An 18,531-nucleotide genomic window follows, 5' to 3' on the forward strand; every position below is an offset into this window, starting at 1 on the left:
CTTCAGTGTGACCTGATATGTTATCTAAAGCATCACCCTCAGATTGGCAGTTCTATACTATGATTTCTTTCTTAAAAATTAGAGTTTATGTTTTAATGTACTATCATAAGAAGTATCAACTGTTGAAGATTAGAGAATCTGAATAGGTTTTAACCTGATTTAAAAACTCAGCTTTAAAAATGTATTCCTATAAATGTTGCCATAAGTTACATTTCATTTGTATGACATGCATGTTTTTTATAATCTCCTCCATTTTGCATTTTGAATTTTTCCCTGTGTTTAGAATGGCCCACAGAGAAGGAGAAGGTGAAGAAAGCTGCAGATCACTGTCGTCAGATCTTAAATTATGTAAATCAAGCTGTCAAGGAGGCAGAAAACAAGCAGGTAAAAAAAAAAAAGCAAAAAGATACAGAATGAAAAAAAAAATAATTAACTATGTAAAGATTGTCAAAAATATAATGAAAAATGCAGAATGAAATTGGGAGAGTATTAGTTTACATGGAATCTGTAAAATAATAATTGAAACTTATCACATAATTGATAGGTAGAACATTTATTAGCTATTCATGTAAACTGAGTCCAGATCAATTTGCAATGGTATACAGAGTTGTATTTGACTAATTTTTTTTGAGTGTCTGTTATTGCTTGTTTGCCTAGTAACTTAACAAAGATTTATAGAGCATGCACTATCTGCTAGGCACAGGGTATGTAGAATGGTTGGGAAATGAGCACAATAACTGTCCATACTGATTTAGTGTCTTAACAATATAAAAAGGTATTTAACTGATTATAGATAGTGCCAGTATTTTATGTCTGTGTTGATAGCCACTGTGCAGTACAATTTCAAGACAACATGAGTAGGCTGCTTCCCATCCAGCTCCCTGCTTGTGGCCTGGCAAGGCAGTCCAGGATGGCCCAAAGCCTTGGAACCCTGCCCCCGTGTGGGAGACCTGGTGAAAGCTCCTGGCTCCTGGTTTTGGATTAGCTCTGTTCTGGCCATTGTGGCCACTTGGAGAGTGAACAGCAGATGGAAGATCTTTCTATCTCTCCTTCTCTCTTTATATCTGCCTTTCTTTAAAAATAAATGAATCTTTAAAAAAAAAAAAAAAAGAAGAGGAAGAGGAATTTAAGATGGTGAGCATCCAAAGAGTAATTTAGTCCATGAACATAGGTGTGAATTTCTAGGAATTCAGAATCTTGGTAAGGATATGGTAACAGAGGTACTACAAATGTTGTATGGGATGTGAAACAATAGAACCACAGAGAGGGGCCCGGCGGCGTGGCCTAGCGGCTTAAGTCCTCGCCTTGAAAGCCCTGGGATCCCATATGGGCGCCGGTTCTAATCCCGGCAGCTCCACTTCCCATCCAGCTCCCTGCTTGTGGCCTGGGAAAGCACTCGAGGACGGCCCAGTGCATTGGGACACTATACCCGCGTGGGAGACCCGGAAGAGGTTCCTGATTCCCAGCTTCGGATCAGCGCGCATCAGCCCGTTGCGGCTCACTTGGGGAGTGAATCATCGGATGGAAGATCTTCCTCTCTGTCTCTCCTCCTCTGTGTATATCTGGCTGTAATAAAATGAATAAATCCTTAAAAAAAAAAAACCACAGAGGGAAATTTGACCATACTTATCTAAATCTGCCCCTTACCCAAATTCTGTACTTTGTGATTTACCCAGGAGAAGAAAAATAAATAGATAAACGCCCACCAACAAACTTACGCAGGGATGTTTATTGCAACCTTATTCACAATAACCAGAAACTGGGGACAGCTCAAGAAATTCATTTGCAGGAGAGGAGAGAAACCAGCTTTAGTTTAGTCATTATATAGAATACTACTTGTGATAAAAAAAGAATTAACTGCTGATATGCAGATAAAGCTCATAAGCATTGTGCTGAGTTGAACCAGACCTGAAAGACTTATATGCATGTAACTCTTTTTTTTTTGAACTTTTAAGAAGTAAAACTAATGTTATCAGAAAAATGATTGGGACTGGAAACTTGGGGTAAATATTATTTGTGGACAGGTATGAGGAAACTTTCTGGAGTAATGATAGTGTTTTGTATCTTGATACAGATTGGCATAGATGTTATACCTGTCGAAATTCATGGAAAAGTGTGTGTTTCATTGTGTAAAACTTACTTTTGAAAAATTTATAAACAAATGTTAAGCCTTTGTTAATGATATGCGTATTTAAATGTTTAGAACTAAGGCATATTTATATATGAGATTTGTTTTGAAATGCATCCAATAAATGGACTGATAGGTAGGTAGAAGGATGAATAAATGCATAGATAAGTTATAAAACAGATACAGCGAATATTACTTGCAGAGTGTAGGTGAGGGTATATGGATGTTCAGAATATTGATTCAGACCTTTCTTTGGGAATTTTTAGTTTTCAAGGAAAATGCGCATAACTTTGATCCAACAGCTCTAGAAATGTGTTCTGCAGATAAAACTGTGTAGGTGTACAGGGCAAGTGTTTAAGGTCATGCAGTTAAAGTATTTACTATGGGAGATTAGAAGCAACCATAATATCTATCAGTATGGTGTAGTTAAATAAATTACAGTTCATTCTCGGAGTTGAATACCATGCGGCTATTTTAGAAAAATGTCTGCTTTCTATTTGTAGTAAGGTGGAACCGTTTCCAAGATCTATTGTTTAAGTTTTATACACAGTGGAATTCATATATGAGTATATTATGCTGTCATATCTGGTTTTTAAAAAAGACCCACACATAAACCAGGTAGAGATTTATGTGTTACTTACACATGGATTCTGTGTGTGAAGGATTTTTCTCAAAGATCGCCCAGGTGGAGTATTAACGATTATTTGTTTTGAGAAAATTGGGTGATGAAGAAAGGACAGGTTAGAGTGAAACTTAGTATTTCTTCGTGTGCCTCACATTCCTTCTTCAATTTTGTACTGTGTGCATGATTTACATGTTCAGAAAATAAACTCATTAGATGCTAATGAGTTTGAGAAGAAGTTTGAGGAAGAACAGCCAAAAGATGGAAGAAAACTAGGAGTGTATATTCCCAAAGCCAAAGGAAGAATTGTTTGAAGAGAGTAAGTTGTCAGTCACTTCAAATGCTTCAGAGAGCTCAGCAAAATACAGATTAAAAATGTCCATTTGATTTAGAAAAAAATGTTATTGATGACTGAAGTAGTAATCTTAGCTCCATCCTGTCTAATTTACAGCGCTTAGAAGATTATCAGCGTCGTCTTGATACTTCCAATCTGAAGTTGTCAGAGTACCCAAATGTGGAAGAGCTCAGGGTGAGAGATGGTCTAATCATAGTTAAAAAATAAAATGTACTAAAGACCTGGCAGGTAATTAACATATCAGGGGGAGTATGTATAACCTGAGCAGGGAGTCTCTGTGTCATAAATCATCTGTAGTTATGACTTTATTCTGCCTTTTGAATGTTTGATTGGTATGAAAGATTATTTTAGTCTTTCATTAGAGGAATATTTTATGTGAAACTGTAGCTTCACATGCCAGAAATTTGTAGACTAGTAAGGAATAGCAGTTACTATTTCATTTCACTACCTTCTGTAGTTTGAATAAAAGTAAGACTATTTTCTGTGGTATCTTCCCAGATCTTGAATAAAAGTAAGCTTAGGTTTTTTTCCCAAGAAGCTCTTCAGAAGCATAAAACTTGAAGTTGTTTTACAAGAATAATGGTTTAATTGCCACTTCCATTATTTGAGCATTTATATTAATTAACTTTTCAGCAATTGTTTTTTCAGCAAACTATGTGGTTGTTACAGCTGATTTATTTAATAGCTGTTTACTATAAACTTTTGAGATACAGGTAACAGTTTATCCAAAAGTGTGTCCTTAACTTCCAGAGAGTGAGATTTTTGTATAGCTACTAACACTAAACGATGAATCTCTTGCTAGTAAGTTGTTACTACTTAAAAGTACTCCTTGTATGATGAGAGCTGTTTCTTAGAATTTTCTTTGGAATTACAGCCTTAGACCTCAGAGGTCACTTATAGAGGAGCTTTTTCTGTCATCCTCATCCAATTGTTCATATAAAAATTGAGATAACTTGAAGATCTAGGGAGGAATATTCCGAGTATTCTTCTGCAAGATATATTTTCCTTTTTAGAAAAGTATATGCAGTTTAAGATAGTGTTTATTCCAACATTAAGACAGGGACCCACATTGAGCTTTAAGTCAACTTGCAGGCTAAGATTCCTGTCTGTCCTATGAAGAGTGCCTCCAGATCTGGATTCCAGCTTTCTGCTCATGCAAACACTAGGAAACAGAGCTAATGTCTTAAGCAGCTGTTTCTGCCACCCACATGGGAGCCTAGATTGAGTTCCTGGCTTCTGCCAGGCAGGCATTTGAGGAGTGAGCCAAGAAATGGGAGCTGTTTTTCACTGTCTACTTCTCCAATTAAAAAGAAAGAAGCAAAACTGATAGCAATAATGATCATTGAATGCAATTGGTATCTTTTATATAAGGATTTATTGAAAAGAGTAAAGTCTACAATTTGATTTCATGAAGTACTTGTGTATAATTTGCACACGATTTTCTTTATTTTGGCAGAATTTGGACTTAACAAAAAGGAAGATGATTCATGAAGGGCCATTGGTTTGGAAAGTGAATAGAGATAAAACTATTGGTAGGTCTGATGTTGTTCATTAATTTTGGATGGCACTGAGAAAGGAAAATAAGAAAGGTTTCATATCCCAAAGTGATGCAGTCAGAGTCATTTAAAAGATTTGCTGTCCTATAATGTTACATGCAAAGTGTGCTAAATATTCATTTAAGGTGCTAAAGAATTTAGCAGGAAGCTTTGTAATAGTTTAATTCTGTCTCCATCATTCTTGTGTTCTAGTAAGTCCTTTAAACTTTCTTTAGAACAGTAGATCTCAAACAATCTGTGAGGAGAAAATCCTGCTTTTATTTCCTGCTAGTCATAGACTGACACTTTGTGAAATAAAATAAACATCAATTGTATGAAATTGTGAAAAGTCATTGTACAAGTTTTGGAAAATTTACTATGTTAATCAAAAATGAAGTTATTAAATACATTATGTGCTTACCACCATTCCTGCATTTTTATTTCTAGATCTGTATACATTGCTGCTGGAAGACATTCTTGTATTGTTACAAAAGCAAGATGATAGATTGGTGTTAAGGTGTCATAGTAAGATTCTGGCATCTACAGCTGATAGCAAACACACATTTAGCCCTGTCATTAAGTTGAATACAGTGCTGGTTCGGCAGGTGGCAACAGGTAAGTATGTTCACTGCAGAGTACTAGCTTACAGCTTCATTATAGGCTTGTAGGAGACAGTCATTGTTGCTTAAACAACACAACTGGCATGTGGTTTTTCTTTCAGATTCTTGGGCAACTTACATGAAATGTATTCAGTGGTTAGAAATTGAGTTACAAGATTTTAATTCAAAATTATTTTAGATGTCTAGCTTCTCTGAGTCATTTTCTGTATTTTGAAGTTTTTATGCAATCCCTTCAGTCTTTTATTCCAGCAAAGATAGTGCCTTGAGAGGTAATCTGCATTAAGAAGGGTGGTATATTTTTGACTTGCTGAAAATGGAAGAAAGTAGGTATATTTTGCCTCTTTCTGCTTGCTTTTTGTTTATGGAATGGAAGGTTAAGTCTGTGATTATGAAGTGAACTGAAAGCATGTCATTGTAAAAATTAAGAAAAAAAAGGAGGTAGGGTGGGATGTAGGCAAGAGGGTAGGTGGTACCATCATGCCGCTAGACCTGTATTATAAAATGCATGAAATTTATTCCCCTCCTATAAACAAAATAATAAAAAGGAAAAAAAATCAGTGTAAATTGGGAAGTAGTACTTTAATGGCACTAACTAGGAGGACCCTCTTAAACATTACTGGTTCCATGACAAAGTTCTGTTAACTAACAAAAGGGTAGTTTTAAATAAATGCAGTAAATAGTGTTTAGCAGTTCAGATTTTTATAATTATTTATTTGAGAGACAAAGCTACCATCTATTTGGTTCCTTCCCAAATGCCAACAGTGGTCAGGGGAGGTCAGGCCGGAATCAGGAATACTGAACTCCATTTTGGTCCCTCCATATGGGTTATGGGAACCCAGTTACTTAAGCTGTCACTGCTGCCTCTAAGGCAATGCATTAGTAAGAATCTGGAATAGCAATTGGTATTGTAGCAGGAAAACTGTCTCCTATCGTACCAGCATCCCATATTGGCACGGTTTGCTTCAAAGCTGCTCCAGTTCCAATCTAGCTCCCTGCCAATGACCTGAAAAAATGAACAGAAAGTCATCTCTGTAGGAGATCTGGATGAGGCTCCTGGCTTCAGCCTGGGCCAGTCTTGACCACTGTGGCCATTTGTGGAATAAACCAGCAGTGAAAACTCTCTCTCTAGTCGCTCACTCTCTGTCTCTTCCTTTCTTTGTATAACTCTGCCTTTCAGGTAAATTCTTTAAGAAGCTGAAATGGAGAGGGAAGCTAAGACTTACCTAGGCACACTGATGTGGGATGCAGTTTTCCCAACCAGTGCCCTAATTGCTGGGTCAAATGCCTGCCCCAGAAGTTTTAAGTTTTGACATTAAACAAAAATTACTGTGGAATCATTGTTGGTTTTACAATACTTATGTTATTGAAATATAATATGTACAGCATAGAATAAACTGCACATATTTCAAATGCAATTTGATGCATTTTTACAAAGTAGACATGTATAATCTTTATTTAGATTAGTGTGGAGACTATTGTCAAGGCCCTAGAAGTAACCCTCATGACCTCTCTTAAACAGTAGAGTAATTTTTGTCTTATTTTTCCAGATAACAAAGCTTTTTTTGTCATCTCCATGTCAGACAATGGAGCCCAGATTTATGAACTAGTGGCACAGACGGTTTCAGAGAAGACTGTGTATGTATTATATATAGCTTGCTTGTTGTATTGTAGTATTGCTTCAAAGTATAATATTCCAAAAGCCTTTGTTTTTACAATAGGACTCTAAAAACCAAAACTCTATGGAATTCATCCACTTTTTCTGTATACTAGCAATGTTCCTCTAAGAACTTGTTCTTTCTAGATTGAGATCATTTATTTTGATTCTATTTTGTTGAAAATGTATTTCCTAAGAAATTTTTCAGAGGTATTAAGTGAGTTTTGTAGTAGACAATGTACCCACAATGGTGCTAAGTTATTCTTTAAAAGGGTTCTGAAATATCTATTTAATCGCATATTGCCAAAATCAAGATGCCATAATTGGAGGAATTTTTTTTGTTTTTTAAAATTTGTTTCTGGATTGATTGGCTCAGTTTCTGATTTGTTCTGGCTTAAGTTTTACTTTCTGAATGTGTTCAAAGGTGTTTCTGTTTTCCTTTCCTTTTTGTGCTTTGGATTCTTTTGTAACTTTGTGAAGCTGGCAGGACCTTATCTGTAGGATGGCTGCATCAGTGAAGGAGCAATCCACAAAGCCAATCCCATTATCGGAATCTCCATCTTGCGAGTGAGTGTTTTTTGGTTGTAGTAGGACTGTTTGTGGTCTTGATTTTTAAAGGAATGGAAAACTTACATTTTGTTACAGTGATGTTTAGTCACCTCATGAAGCTAAATTGCTGTTATTTTACAGAGGAGACAATGATGAAGAAGAACCTTCAAAATTAAAAGTAGAACATCATGGCATTTCAGTCACTGGCCTGCGGAGCCCAGGTAAACCTATAGGTTAAATTTACCAGGAAGAATGTAGTCTGTTAGATTATTGAAATGCAAAGAAACTTTAAAACTTTTGTAGTCGTACAAATTTGGAGTTTAGGTTAGCAAATTTGACATGTCATTTCTGAGTGCCATTGTACTCATGCTGTGTTTTTTTTTACTTAACAGATGACTTCTGTAGCTTATGTGGTTATTTTTTATATCAAAAGTTGTATTAAGATATGCTTTACCTTTCCTGTTCCTTTGAATAGATAGAGATTTGGGATTAGAAGCTCCCTTAGTATCATCAAAACCTCAGTCTCATTCACTGAGCACCTCTGGAAAATCAGAGGTGGATGTTCTCTTTGGGACTGAGAGACAGTTTGCAAAGGAGCAGAATTCTGATGGAACACTAAAGGAAGCTGGAGTAAATTATCACATCACAATCCCAGATTCACACTTGCTCGTCTCAGAAGAACGGTGGGCTACGGATGCACTAAGGAATTGTAAGTTTTATACATAAGTTGTTACAGGTGGTTATTAAGTATGGCGATGGATAATGTACAGCCATTCAAGAAGAATTCAGGAAGTATAAAGTGTGACTTCTCCCTTTAAAAAAATTTTTTTTCATGCTTCTTATGTACTTTTTTATTTTTTTTTTATATAAAAAAATTTAGATTCTAATTGGGAAAATGATAGAAATTCTACTCTGCACCCCACTCCTGCAGCCCGATACTTCTGCCACCCCTGCCTTTTGATACAGGCACTCGAATAGTAACAATGTGGGTATGTCAGAATTGATCTGAGTTGGGTGACCAGAGAAGTGAGACATTGCAGAAAGAAGGGAGGAATGATTATTGCCTTCAAGAGTCAAATGGATATATAGTAAAAATAGAACCCATCCTGATAAAGATAGTGATAGGACTAGAAGCACAGAGGCAGTGGCCTGTGATAGACCATGTAAATTAAAGGGGTATGAGTAATGGGGGTGGAAACATAGATGTTTTCTTGAATCCAGCTCAGATGAGCTTGAAATGCGAAATTGGGTCTTCTAAACTTTAAAAATGGAACTGCATAATGTTTTGAGGACTTTTCCAAGCTGCATACATATTCGTGTGACTTTCTTGTGGATTTATAGTATTTTCCACATGGCTTATGTCATACACGTGTCTAGGTACATGTTCATGTATGTATATATTGCACAGCTGCCCTCCTACTCCCTCCCCGCCACCCAATTCACTGCCTCCCACCACCCTTCCACCCCCAGGTCAAGTTAAGAATCACTGTTTAAATGGGAAGACAGCACATCACTCAGCTGTACCAAGATCGGGGAAGATTGCCCTAATTGTATAGAATCATTTGAATTTTTTTTTTAAAGTTTGTTTAAAAGGCAGAGCTAGAGAGGGAGACGAAGCAAAGGGAGAGAGATCTTCCATTTGCTACTTTATTCCCTAAATGGCCACAACAGCCAGTGCTATGTGATGCTGAAGCCAAGAGTTGAGACCTTTTTCTGGTTCTGCCATGTGGGTGCAGGGGCCCTGGCACGTGGATCATCTTTTAGTGCTTCCCCAGGCACTTTAAGAGGGAGTTGGATCAAAAGTAGAGCACCGAGGACTCAACCTGGTTCCCATAGGGGATGCTGGCACTGCAGCTAAACTCACTGTGCCACAGCACTGACCCAAAACATGTGAAATTTTTAAACTAGGAAGTGGCTAATGAGAAAAGATTAATTTGGCTAAGAGCTGTGCAAGGATTTGAATAGAAGGTTTGGAATGGTATGTTTTCTATGGCTATAATTGTAATAATCTGGGCTTCAGAGTAAAAGGGTTTAAACAAAAATGGTGTCTAAAGGAATAAATGCTAAGTAAGGAATCAACAGTGACTTAACAATTGACATCCATGGATGTGAGCGTAAAGGAAAGGGCGTGTTTAAGGTAATTTAAATGTTCTCACCAGGAATAAGAGGAAGGACCACCAGTGCCTCTGTCATCCCCTGCTGCAACTGCACTTGATTTTTTTCCCCTTTTTTAGAGATTATAGGCTCAGTTTTAAAGCATGCCGGGATTAAGTTAATGGATGGAAAACCCTTCGTGAGGAAGTGATTAGTGGAAATGAGTTTTAGTGCCAGAACGTTGAAGAGTGATTAAGAGATAGATTTGAGTGTCAAAGTCAAACCCCAGAGCATGTCTCAGTAAGTGAATGTAGAGCAGAAAGACAAAGGGTCAGGGACTCAGACCTGGTTAGAGACGGCTATCTTCAGAAAACAGGTAGAAGCCAAAACTGTGATAAAGAGGGGGATTGTCTCAGATATTTGAATCTAGTTTCTTCTGTTTGATCCCAAATTAGCAGTTTGAGTGAGTTCAAGTGGTTTAATTAGCATTGCTCTAGTAACTATCACTATGTGAGTGCACTTTGGCCATTAAAATTGAGCTGGTTCTTATTTTCACTAAGCTAAAGAAACTAGCAGTAAGGTAATTAAAAAAAAAGACTTAGTCCTTGAAATTACAATATTACCACAATTGTTCAAATTAAAATTTTATAAATTTTTTTTTTGTTTCTCACTATTTAGAGAAATTTTGGGGGTTGTTATAAATCGTAAATGCTCTAAGTGTCTGATAAAACTAGAAAAAATAAGCTCAAGCCTGTGGTGTCTGCTACTAGAACAGAACTTCTAGTTTTCCTTACCTAGTTTAAGACAGCATGTCAACATCCTTTCGGGGTATTTCAGCACCCCAAGCACTGTTGGAGTATTATTTTGGTTAAATCACAGAGAAAATAGAGGCAACTACTGGATGTTTAGGAATTCTAAGCAGAAATAATGCTATATTCAAAATGCCAGCTCTTTTCTAGTCTAGTGTCTTCTCTGGGAGGTGGTGCTTTATTCTGCTTTTCAAAGCAAAATTTAAAAATGGTATAAAATTAATATTTTACTGTGTGTTTGTAAACGATACCTAATTCAGAAATCATTCATAATTCAGTTAATTTAATTTGGCAGTCTGAGACTTTAGTTGCAAGTGTGCTTTCTATTTTTCTTACCCCATTCTTAAATCTTTAGTGGACTTACTGAAGCAGCTGCTGGTCCAAGAGTTGGGTTTGACTGAGAAAAGCACTCAGGAAGATTGGCAACATTTCCCAGGACAGAGGACAGCCTCTCAGGGGGTACAGGCAGACAGTGGAACCAGGAACTCTGAAACTGTTAAGGACTGTCACGCTGGTGAAGGACAGATGCCTGTTAGAACTGGAACTGGTGACATTGCAACTTGTTACAGTGCACGGACTTCAACTGAATCTTCTGTTCGACGGGATTCAGTGGTACTGGCATCCCAAGAGAGCCAGGCAAGTAGCATTTTAGTAATGGACCACATGATTATGACCCCAGAGATGTCTGCCGCAGAGCCAGAAGGGGGTCTGGATGAGAGTGGAGAGCACTTTTTTGATGCCCGTGAAGCACATAGTGATGATAATCCATCAGAAGGTGATGGCACAGCTAAAAAGGAAGAGAGCGATGTTAATTTACGCATCTCAGGCAAGTTTCTTTCACATTTAAACTTGATTTTGATGCTTGTTAAATGTCCTGTGTGCTGAATTCAGTGTTGTTTTGTTATTGAAGCAGTGTGTGTGTGTGTGTGTGTGTGTGTGTGTGTGTGTGTAGTATTTACTCCTTCATTCAATAAATATTTACTGAGTCTGCTGTACATCAGACTTCATCCTGTTGCTATAATACGTGACCGTGAGGAAAATGGAGAAAAACATTTCTACTTTCATTAAGACTAAGTACTAGGAGGGGAAGGAGTGGTAGTAAATAGACAAATAAAGAATTGACATGAGATAGCAACTAGGAGGAAGACTAGGTCAGAGTAAGGGAACAGAGAGGAATGAGGCCAGTAAGGATCCTCTGCTGAGGTAGCATTCCAGTGGAGTCCTTAGTCCTTGGAGACAGCCATGTGGATACCTGAGCATAGAGTTTGTGTGGAGAGCGGGGTGGGCTGAGCATTAGTAGCAAGGTTTCTGTAGTTAGGTTTCATAGTTCTCTGGGGTGGAGGAGGTAATTGGCAGGAGAAATGGTAGCAGGATCATATCGAGACTGTTGTTTCCAGCCTTAAACTTTCAGAATGCAAACTCACAAAATTACTCAGAAATTGCCATGAAAACTGGCTAAGTTTATCTTTAATCTGAAGTGAGAGAATTCTGATGTACTTAAACCTGGGAATTAATGATGTTTCCTCTTGTTTGCCAGCTTGTCCAAGTCTCAGCATCCTGCTTCTCTGTTTCTGAGGGCAACACTGATCTCATTGAAGTTGCTCTGTCTCTGTCGACAGGAACCTGTCTGATCCTTGATGGCTATGAACTGATGCAGGAGAGCTCCACAGACGAGGAGGTCGCCTCCTCACTCGGCATGCAGCCCAGCACAGGCATGCCCTCTGTGGACTCCCCCTACCCGCAGCAGGATTCTCCCCAGAATACTCGTTCTGAGGAGGTCGTTTCACCATTCAGCCCGGAATTCCTGATGCAGCAGCGCTGGGGAGCTATGGAGGATTCCTGCTTTGAGATCCAGAGTCCTCTGTCTTGTACAGATTCACACAGCCAGATCATGGAATACATTCATAAAATAGAGGCTGACCTTGAACACTTAAAGGTACCTCACACATGTCAGCATGTTAGGACTTGATAATGAAGTACATTTAGCAGAGAGGAAGTACAGAGTTCCCGAAATGCCAGTGTCCATAACTTTGTGCAGATTTTAGATCTTTTGTGTTTTCTTTGACTAATATCCATGAGTAGGCTTGGACAAAGTGGCAGATCAGCATTCATTTATCTTGTGACAGAAAACAGTGTAACTCTATAAATGGTGTGTTTGTGTAAATTGGTAAGTTTAAGAACCTAAAAACGCCCCTGGGTAGTTGGCTGGCCTACGTGGGATGATAGAAACATCAGACCGGGATAAGTGGGGTTTGTGTAGTTAAGAATCTAGTCTTAGGAAACGCTGTACCTAGGCAAAGTTGGCAGTTTCCCAGATGCTGTGACAGAAATGGGCTTCAGTGGCTCCTGTAATCTAAAACCTGAGTATGGATGCAATTCTTATAAATTGATCATTAAAGGTCTGACTATCTGAAAGCTTATTTACGTAACAGTTTCTGAGAAAGGGACCATTTGTTCAGGGTTGCCTTGATGGGCACAGCTGCTAGAGCTCAAAACATTTTTTTAATGTCACTTAATTGAGAGGTTTGGGAACAGATTTATTTATTTATTGGTTTGTTTGTTTGAGAGAGGGACAGAAACAAAGAGCTCCTCTCTGCTGGTTTACTCCCCAAATGCCTGCAATAGCTCAGCCTGACCGTGGCAAAGCTGAGAGCTGAGAACTCAACACAGGTTTCCCATGTGGGTGCGGAGACCCTAGTGCTTGAGCCATCACCTGCTGCTGCTTAGGATCTGCATTAGGAGTGAAGAATTGGAGTCAGGTGTTAAACCCAGTGACTTGAGAGTAGGATGTGAGCATCTCAACTGACGTTTAAACCTCCAGACCAAATACCCGCCTCTAGGGACAGATTTTAAAGTATTCTTAGCCTTTTAACTTGGCATGCTAGCATTCCTCTGTTTGTAGGACTCTGTGTAACATCATCTGTTGACTGATGAGAAGAGATAACCAAAGTGTCATTGTGGGCAGGCTGGCTGTCTGTGCCACATGTTTTGGGGTGATTTTCAGGGTAATTCTTAGAGTGTAAGAATCACCTTTTCTGATCACCTCTTGGACATTTATTCATTCAGAGGGGAAATAAACAAAATGAAATTTATTGCCCCCTTAAAATGCTCACTGTTAAACATGTCAAAATCTGGGAGCATGTGCCTATAATTAAAAAAAGGGGGGTGTATTTTCAGGGGTTTTTTTGTTTTGTTTCGTTTTGTTTTTTGCCATGGTGTTTAATTGAAAAATGTATGGGTTTTATTTTACAGAAGGTGGAGGAAAGTTACACCATTCTTTGCCAAAGGCTGGCTGGATCAGCCCTCACAGATAAACACTCAGGTATGTGGAAAGTGTGGGATCGGAAAGCTAAGACTGCTTCTGCCTGACAGTCCACTGCCTGAATGATTCACTGTTCCTTAAAGGGAACACTTTCTGAGATTATGTTTCTTTTCTGTTTTTAAAGAACTGCTGTCTCTAAGCATCATCTGTCAAGCAGAGGCTCTTGACTGCTTACTCTGCTCTTCCTGTCCAAGAGGAACTGCAGCTGTCAGTTCCCATGCCACCCCTCTTGTGTCTCCCAGCCTTCTTAGAAGCAGAAGGCAGAGTGTTGGGGGGAGCCTGGTAGATGGCAGATGCCACTTGAGATGTAGACATGCTGCTGTGACCCTAGAGTAGAGGATGGGTCATCTTCTGGTCTCATCTTCTCTGCTGCCCCTGACCATGAGATCAGCATCTCCTCCCATCAGCAGATGGTAGTCATTTGCTTGCATTCTTTCCAGAGGGGCTGTTTTGATTCAATAACAGTCATGGAGCCATGCCCACATATTTCACAGGGACTCTCTGCAGTGTTGATTTATTGGTTCTTAATTTGATTTCCACATATCTTTATTCTTCTCAGATAAAAGTTAGAGCTGCATGTCCTGGAGATGACTACAGGTTGTTGGATTTTGAGCACCAGCCTTGTATCATCACATCCTGGCTCCAAGTGTGGATGCAGAGAGAGTGTGACAGAGGATCTGCCTGTTAACAGCCACGGGTTAGCCATGTCCAAGGTGCCCGCGGTGGTACTGTTCATCACAGTCTGGCAACTGCACTGGTCTGTCAGGGAGAGGGCATCCATTCTCTCACTCTCCTCACTATTGGAAATTCATTTTGTTTCTGAACGAAAACCAAATGTATAGAGCTTTGGGTGTAGTATATGAAATTGTACTTAGACTTAAGAAAGTAAATCAGATGTATTTATTTGACTTCATTCCGTATTTGAAAGCACATTTTAATTTTTATTTGCCTCATTTTTTTTCATTGAGTAGTGAGTTTTACTCTTTGTATTTAGTACACCCAAGGATCAGTTGCTCCTGATGCAAAGAGGTCAGGAATGGGTATTTGAAGTTTGGGTGAAGAGTTGGAAGAAAAGAAGGTGAGAAGAGGAAGGGAAGAACACCCTACCTTCACTGAACTGTATTCCATGCCCTCTGCTGGCCACTAGGCTGCTTTTCTGCAGGTTGCATAGTATGCCCTGTGATTTGTTTGTGCAAAGGACTTGAGCTGTGTGCTGCCCAGGTGGTCCGAGAGCAGATGCGCTTCCATCCTATTCTAAGGCAAGCACCTCCTCCCTGTAGCTGGGATCAAACCCCCACTTAACAGGAATCCTCAATGTACTAAATAACAGGCACTTGAAAATGGATGTGTTTTCTTCTGTTGTCTTTTCTATTGAGGGTTGGGAGTTGGGAGGGAGAGGAAAGCAAATTTTATTTTCTTGACTATAAATTTGTTATTCTTGGTATTGTTTCATTTTTATAATTATACATTACACTTTGGCACTTGTGTAAAATTATCCCTGCAGACTGAGCAGAAAGTAAGCAAGCCAATGGAAATGCTTCATATGGTGGCAGGAGTGGGGGCTGCTAAGGAAGGGTGGGATGGGAGTGGGTGAAGTTTGGGAAGGTTATCTAACTGAATCACTACTGAGTTGAACCATGGCTATTGTTAGCTGCGGGTACTGCTGATTATAAGGCCAGTAAAACTTTAGTACCTGGAGGTTTGACTCTTAACTTTTGCACTGATGGTGCCAAAGGGTTCTTGGAATCAAGAGGAGAGCCCAGGACGGAGTGGACAGATAATGGTGGAGCAGGCAGACTGCCTCACCAACTCCAGAGCACTTCCTCTGACGTCATTGCTGTAGCTCTCCACACTGGGCCGTGACTGACCTTCCAAATTGCAGACCAGAGCATACACTGGACACCGCAGGCAAGATGTTGGCAACTGCCTGCTGTAGAATGAATGGTAGTATTGGCAGCATCCAACAGAGAATAAATGTCTCAGAATTGTAACTTGAGACTCCTTCATTTATATTGGCTTTCTGTGGTTTTCTTCACGCATTAAGCTTAGATGTTCTTTCAGTATTTTGCCAACTCAAAACATTTGTCAAATGAAATCTGTCAATTTTGTTGTTGAATGAGGAGTGCACTATTGTTCACAACTTTCAGTAGTGCCCTCTGAAGTTCGTGGGAGTAGGATCTAATTTTATTCTTTCCTGCAGGTAAAAAGAGGAAAAAAGTTGTTCTTGCCATAAGTGGTAAGGAATCCTGACTGTTTTCATAAACACCACTACAACTTAACAGATTCACCCATCTGCATCAGATTCCTGTTTCTGTCCTTTCAAAGCTGGTGTTTTTCCATAGGTGGGATCTTTAGACCTCATCTATACATTGGAATTCCATTTCAAGTTATAGGCCAAAGTATAATTTAACTCAGAATCGAATAAAAAGTTTTAGAATTAGAAGCTAATATATATGTGAAGCTTGAGGTTGGAACCTTGTATATCTCTTATGATAAGCAAGTAGAAGCCAAGTGCTTACCCTATGCTGCTGGAAAAAGTGTTCTGTTTCCCCAGCCACCAGAATTAACACTGTGGCCACTTAACACTAAGACCACCAAGTGGCAGTTAGAGAAAGGTAAATAAAATGGAGCTTTCACCTTAACTTCAGACACTACAGGAAAATTACATAATTTTCTAACACTCAGTTAAGAAGCTTGTAGGTTAGTAAAGTTTTGGATTCTCTTCTAGATTAGCCAGTATCTTGTCCTAAGCAACTGCTTGCTTTTCTTTTCTTGCAGTTTAACCTTTCCTCAAAGTTCTAACAGGACTAACTGGAAAAATACTTGACCATGGCTCTAGTACTTCCAAATAAGTTCATAACTAGATTTTCAAATGGTGCCTCAAGATGAGTCCTATTTTGAAAAACTCCCAAAATTTTTGGAGTCGTTTTTATTTTACTAGCCTCACTTCTTCTCCCCTCAACCTTGCCACATATGCCTTCCATTTCAGTTTGCTTGTTAGTCACATCCATTTGGCTTTCATATTATTATCTCCCTTTTAGGATTCTGGGATTAGATATTCATCCTGTCTTTGAGACTGGTTACCATCAAAATAGTTTTCTCAGAATTCTATGACTAGAAATTGGAGTCTAAGAATTGCAGGGGCAGTGGGCAAAGCAGCTGTCCCAGAGCAAGAATGCCGTGTCTCGGCCATTGAGGGATCCGCTGTGGCGCTGCAGTCCTGCTGGGGGCCTTAATGGCTCCTCTGCTGTTTGGTGGCAAATTACATTTGGAGTGTCTCCTTCCTTTTCAGAGAACAAAGTTAATCAAGGCAAATCAGCAAGCCACCAAAGTGCTATAATTTAAAATCATGCTCATTACTCTAGGAGACATGTATTTTGCATGCTTTAAAATCAGCTGACTTGGGTTACTTGAATTATGTTGGCTTTTAGAACTCAAATTGGAATTGATTATACTATATTGTATGGGAGGTATACTTGCATTTCCTCAGCCTTTTGGCTTTCTTTCAGCTTGTAATGATTGTTCAAAAGGACAAATCTTTAAAATGTTATTTATTCATTCTCTGGGAGGTGAAGAAGGAGCTATTGTGATAAGAAAAATCTGGGGTTTTTTCCCCCTTGTTTTTAAAAGCAACAGAAAATGATTATGCTTGCTATGAGTTATGTTACTTGCATAATCTCCACTCCCGCCAGCCCCCATCTTTGATGTTAGTGAATTCTGTGTGTTACACGGGACTTCCATATTTCAATCTAAAGTTGGTTATGATGTTACTTTGAGTCACTAGAGCTTTGGTCAATGTTTCCTTCCCAGTATGTTACAGAGGGCAGCATTGAAAACTGTGCATAGGAGGACTTCGAAATGCAAAATTAGCAGGATTTACAGTCAGCTTACTGCTGGCTAGGAAAATTTTACTCCTGTATTACAGTTTTTGTATTGTAATCATGTATTTTCTGACATCTCCACCCTTTTCAAAAAGACCTGAAAAACTGTCCTTTCCTCAGAAAAGAGTTGCTTTTGTGTCATGTCATTCCTTATATCTTCCCCACTGGTACCAAGGATTTTGATAGTAAATTGGTAGGAAAAAAAATTGTACCTCCTAGAAGGAAGCTTTCCCCACCATTTCCAGGTGCCAACTGCTAAGCAGATGTACTGCAAAAACAGTGACTGTAATGTGCACACTGTTGGTTATTTTTAATAAGCCTCTTCCTACTAGAACATTTTATTTTCCTTGTTCACCATACAATCATGTACTCTTTAACAGAAATTGCTTTAAAGAAAAATCTGGAACTATCTTAAAAAACTTTATTAATAATCATGTATTTTTACTGATCACATTTTGAAATGCCTAAAAGACTTTATTGTTCTAATTATCCAGATGTACCTTTGTAAAATAGCTCTTTTATGAATTAGCTCATAAGGCTGTATGTTTCTGGAACAAAATATTGGTAATCTAAAAACTTTCTGGTTTCTGGGGTCTGGGAAAATAGAAAATAAGAGTTCAAATATTAAATAAGCTTAAAAGAAACCAAGTATGTGACTTTTTATTTGTATGGTGGTGTTGGTTTTTCTTCTATAGGTTGAGTGTGTGTGTGTATGTGTGTGTGTGTGTGTGTGCGTATTAATTTGAAAGCCAGAGTGACAGAGAGAGAGGTTCCATCCACTGATTCACCCTGCAGCAGGCAGGGCTGGACCAGGAACTCCGTCGTCATCTGCTGCTTCCCAAGATGAGCGTTAGCAGGAAGCTAGACTGAAAGCAAAGACCACTTGGACATGCACATTCCATATCAGAGCACTGCTTAGACACCTGGGTGCTCCGCTTCCTATGCTCCTTCCTGCTGATGCA

The 18,531-nt window shown here is 38.9% G+C and overlaps 1 protein-coding gene across 4 annotated transcripts in view; it reads left to right on the top strand.

Annotated features, from left to right (window-relative positions):
* The window catches only part of ARHGEF12 (Rho guanine nucleotide exchange factor 12), a 153,068-nt gene extending 134,855 nt beyond the window's left edge, over positions 1 to 18,213 (top strand). For 3 of the 4 annotated variants that reach the window (XM_058664008.1, XM_058664007.1, XM_058664009.1), the window contains 9 exons: positions 284 to 384; positions 3,202 to 3,279; positions 4,562 to 4,637; positions 5,088 to 5,255; positions 6,808 to 6,895; positions 7,395 to 7,481; positions 7,605 to 7,684; positions 7,939 to 8,172; positions 10,722 to 11,266. In XM_058664008.1, coding sequence (XP_058519991.1) covers positions 284 to 384; positions 3,202 to 3,279; positions 4,562 to 4,637; positions 5,088 to 5,255; positions 6,808 to 6,895; positions 7,395 to 7,481; positions 7,605 to 7,684; positions 7,939 to 8,172; positions 10,722 to 11,251 — 1,442 coding nt within the window. In that variant the 3' untranslated portion in view covers positions 11,252 to 11,266. Of the gene's footprint in view, positions 1 to 283; positions 385 to 3,201; positions 3,280 to 4,561; positions 4,638 to 5,087; positions 5,256 to 6,807; positions 6,896 to 7,394; positions 7,482 to 7,604; positions 7,685 to 7,938; positions 8,173 to 10,721; positions 11,267 to 11,985; positions 12,303 to 13,618; positions 13,689 to 14,247 lie in introns of those variants that run through there. The other variant, XM_058664010.1, reaches the window with a different exon arrangement.
* Positions 18,214 to 18,531: the final 318 nt, after the last annotated feature.

This window comes from Ochotona princeps, chromosome 4, assembly GCF_030435755.1.
Source record: "Ochotona princeps isolate mOchPri1 chromosome 4, mOchPri1.hap1, whole genome shotgun sequence".
Taxonomy (NCBI): Eukaryota; Metazoa; Chordata; class Mammalia; order Lagomorpha; family Ochotonidae; genus Ochotona; species Ochotona princeps.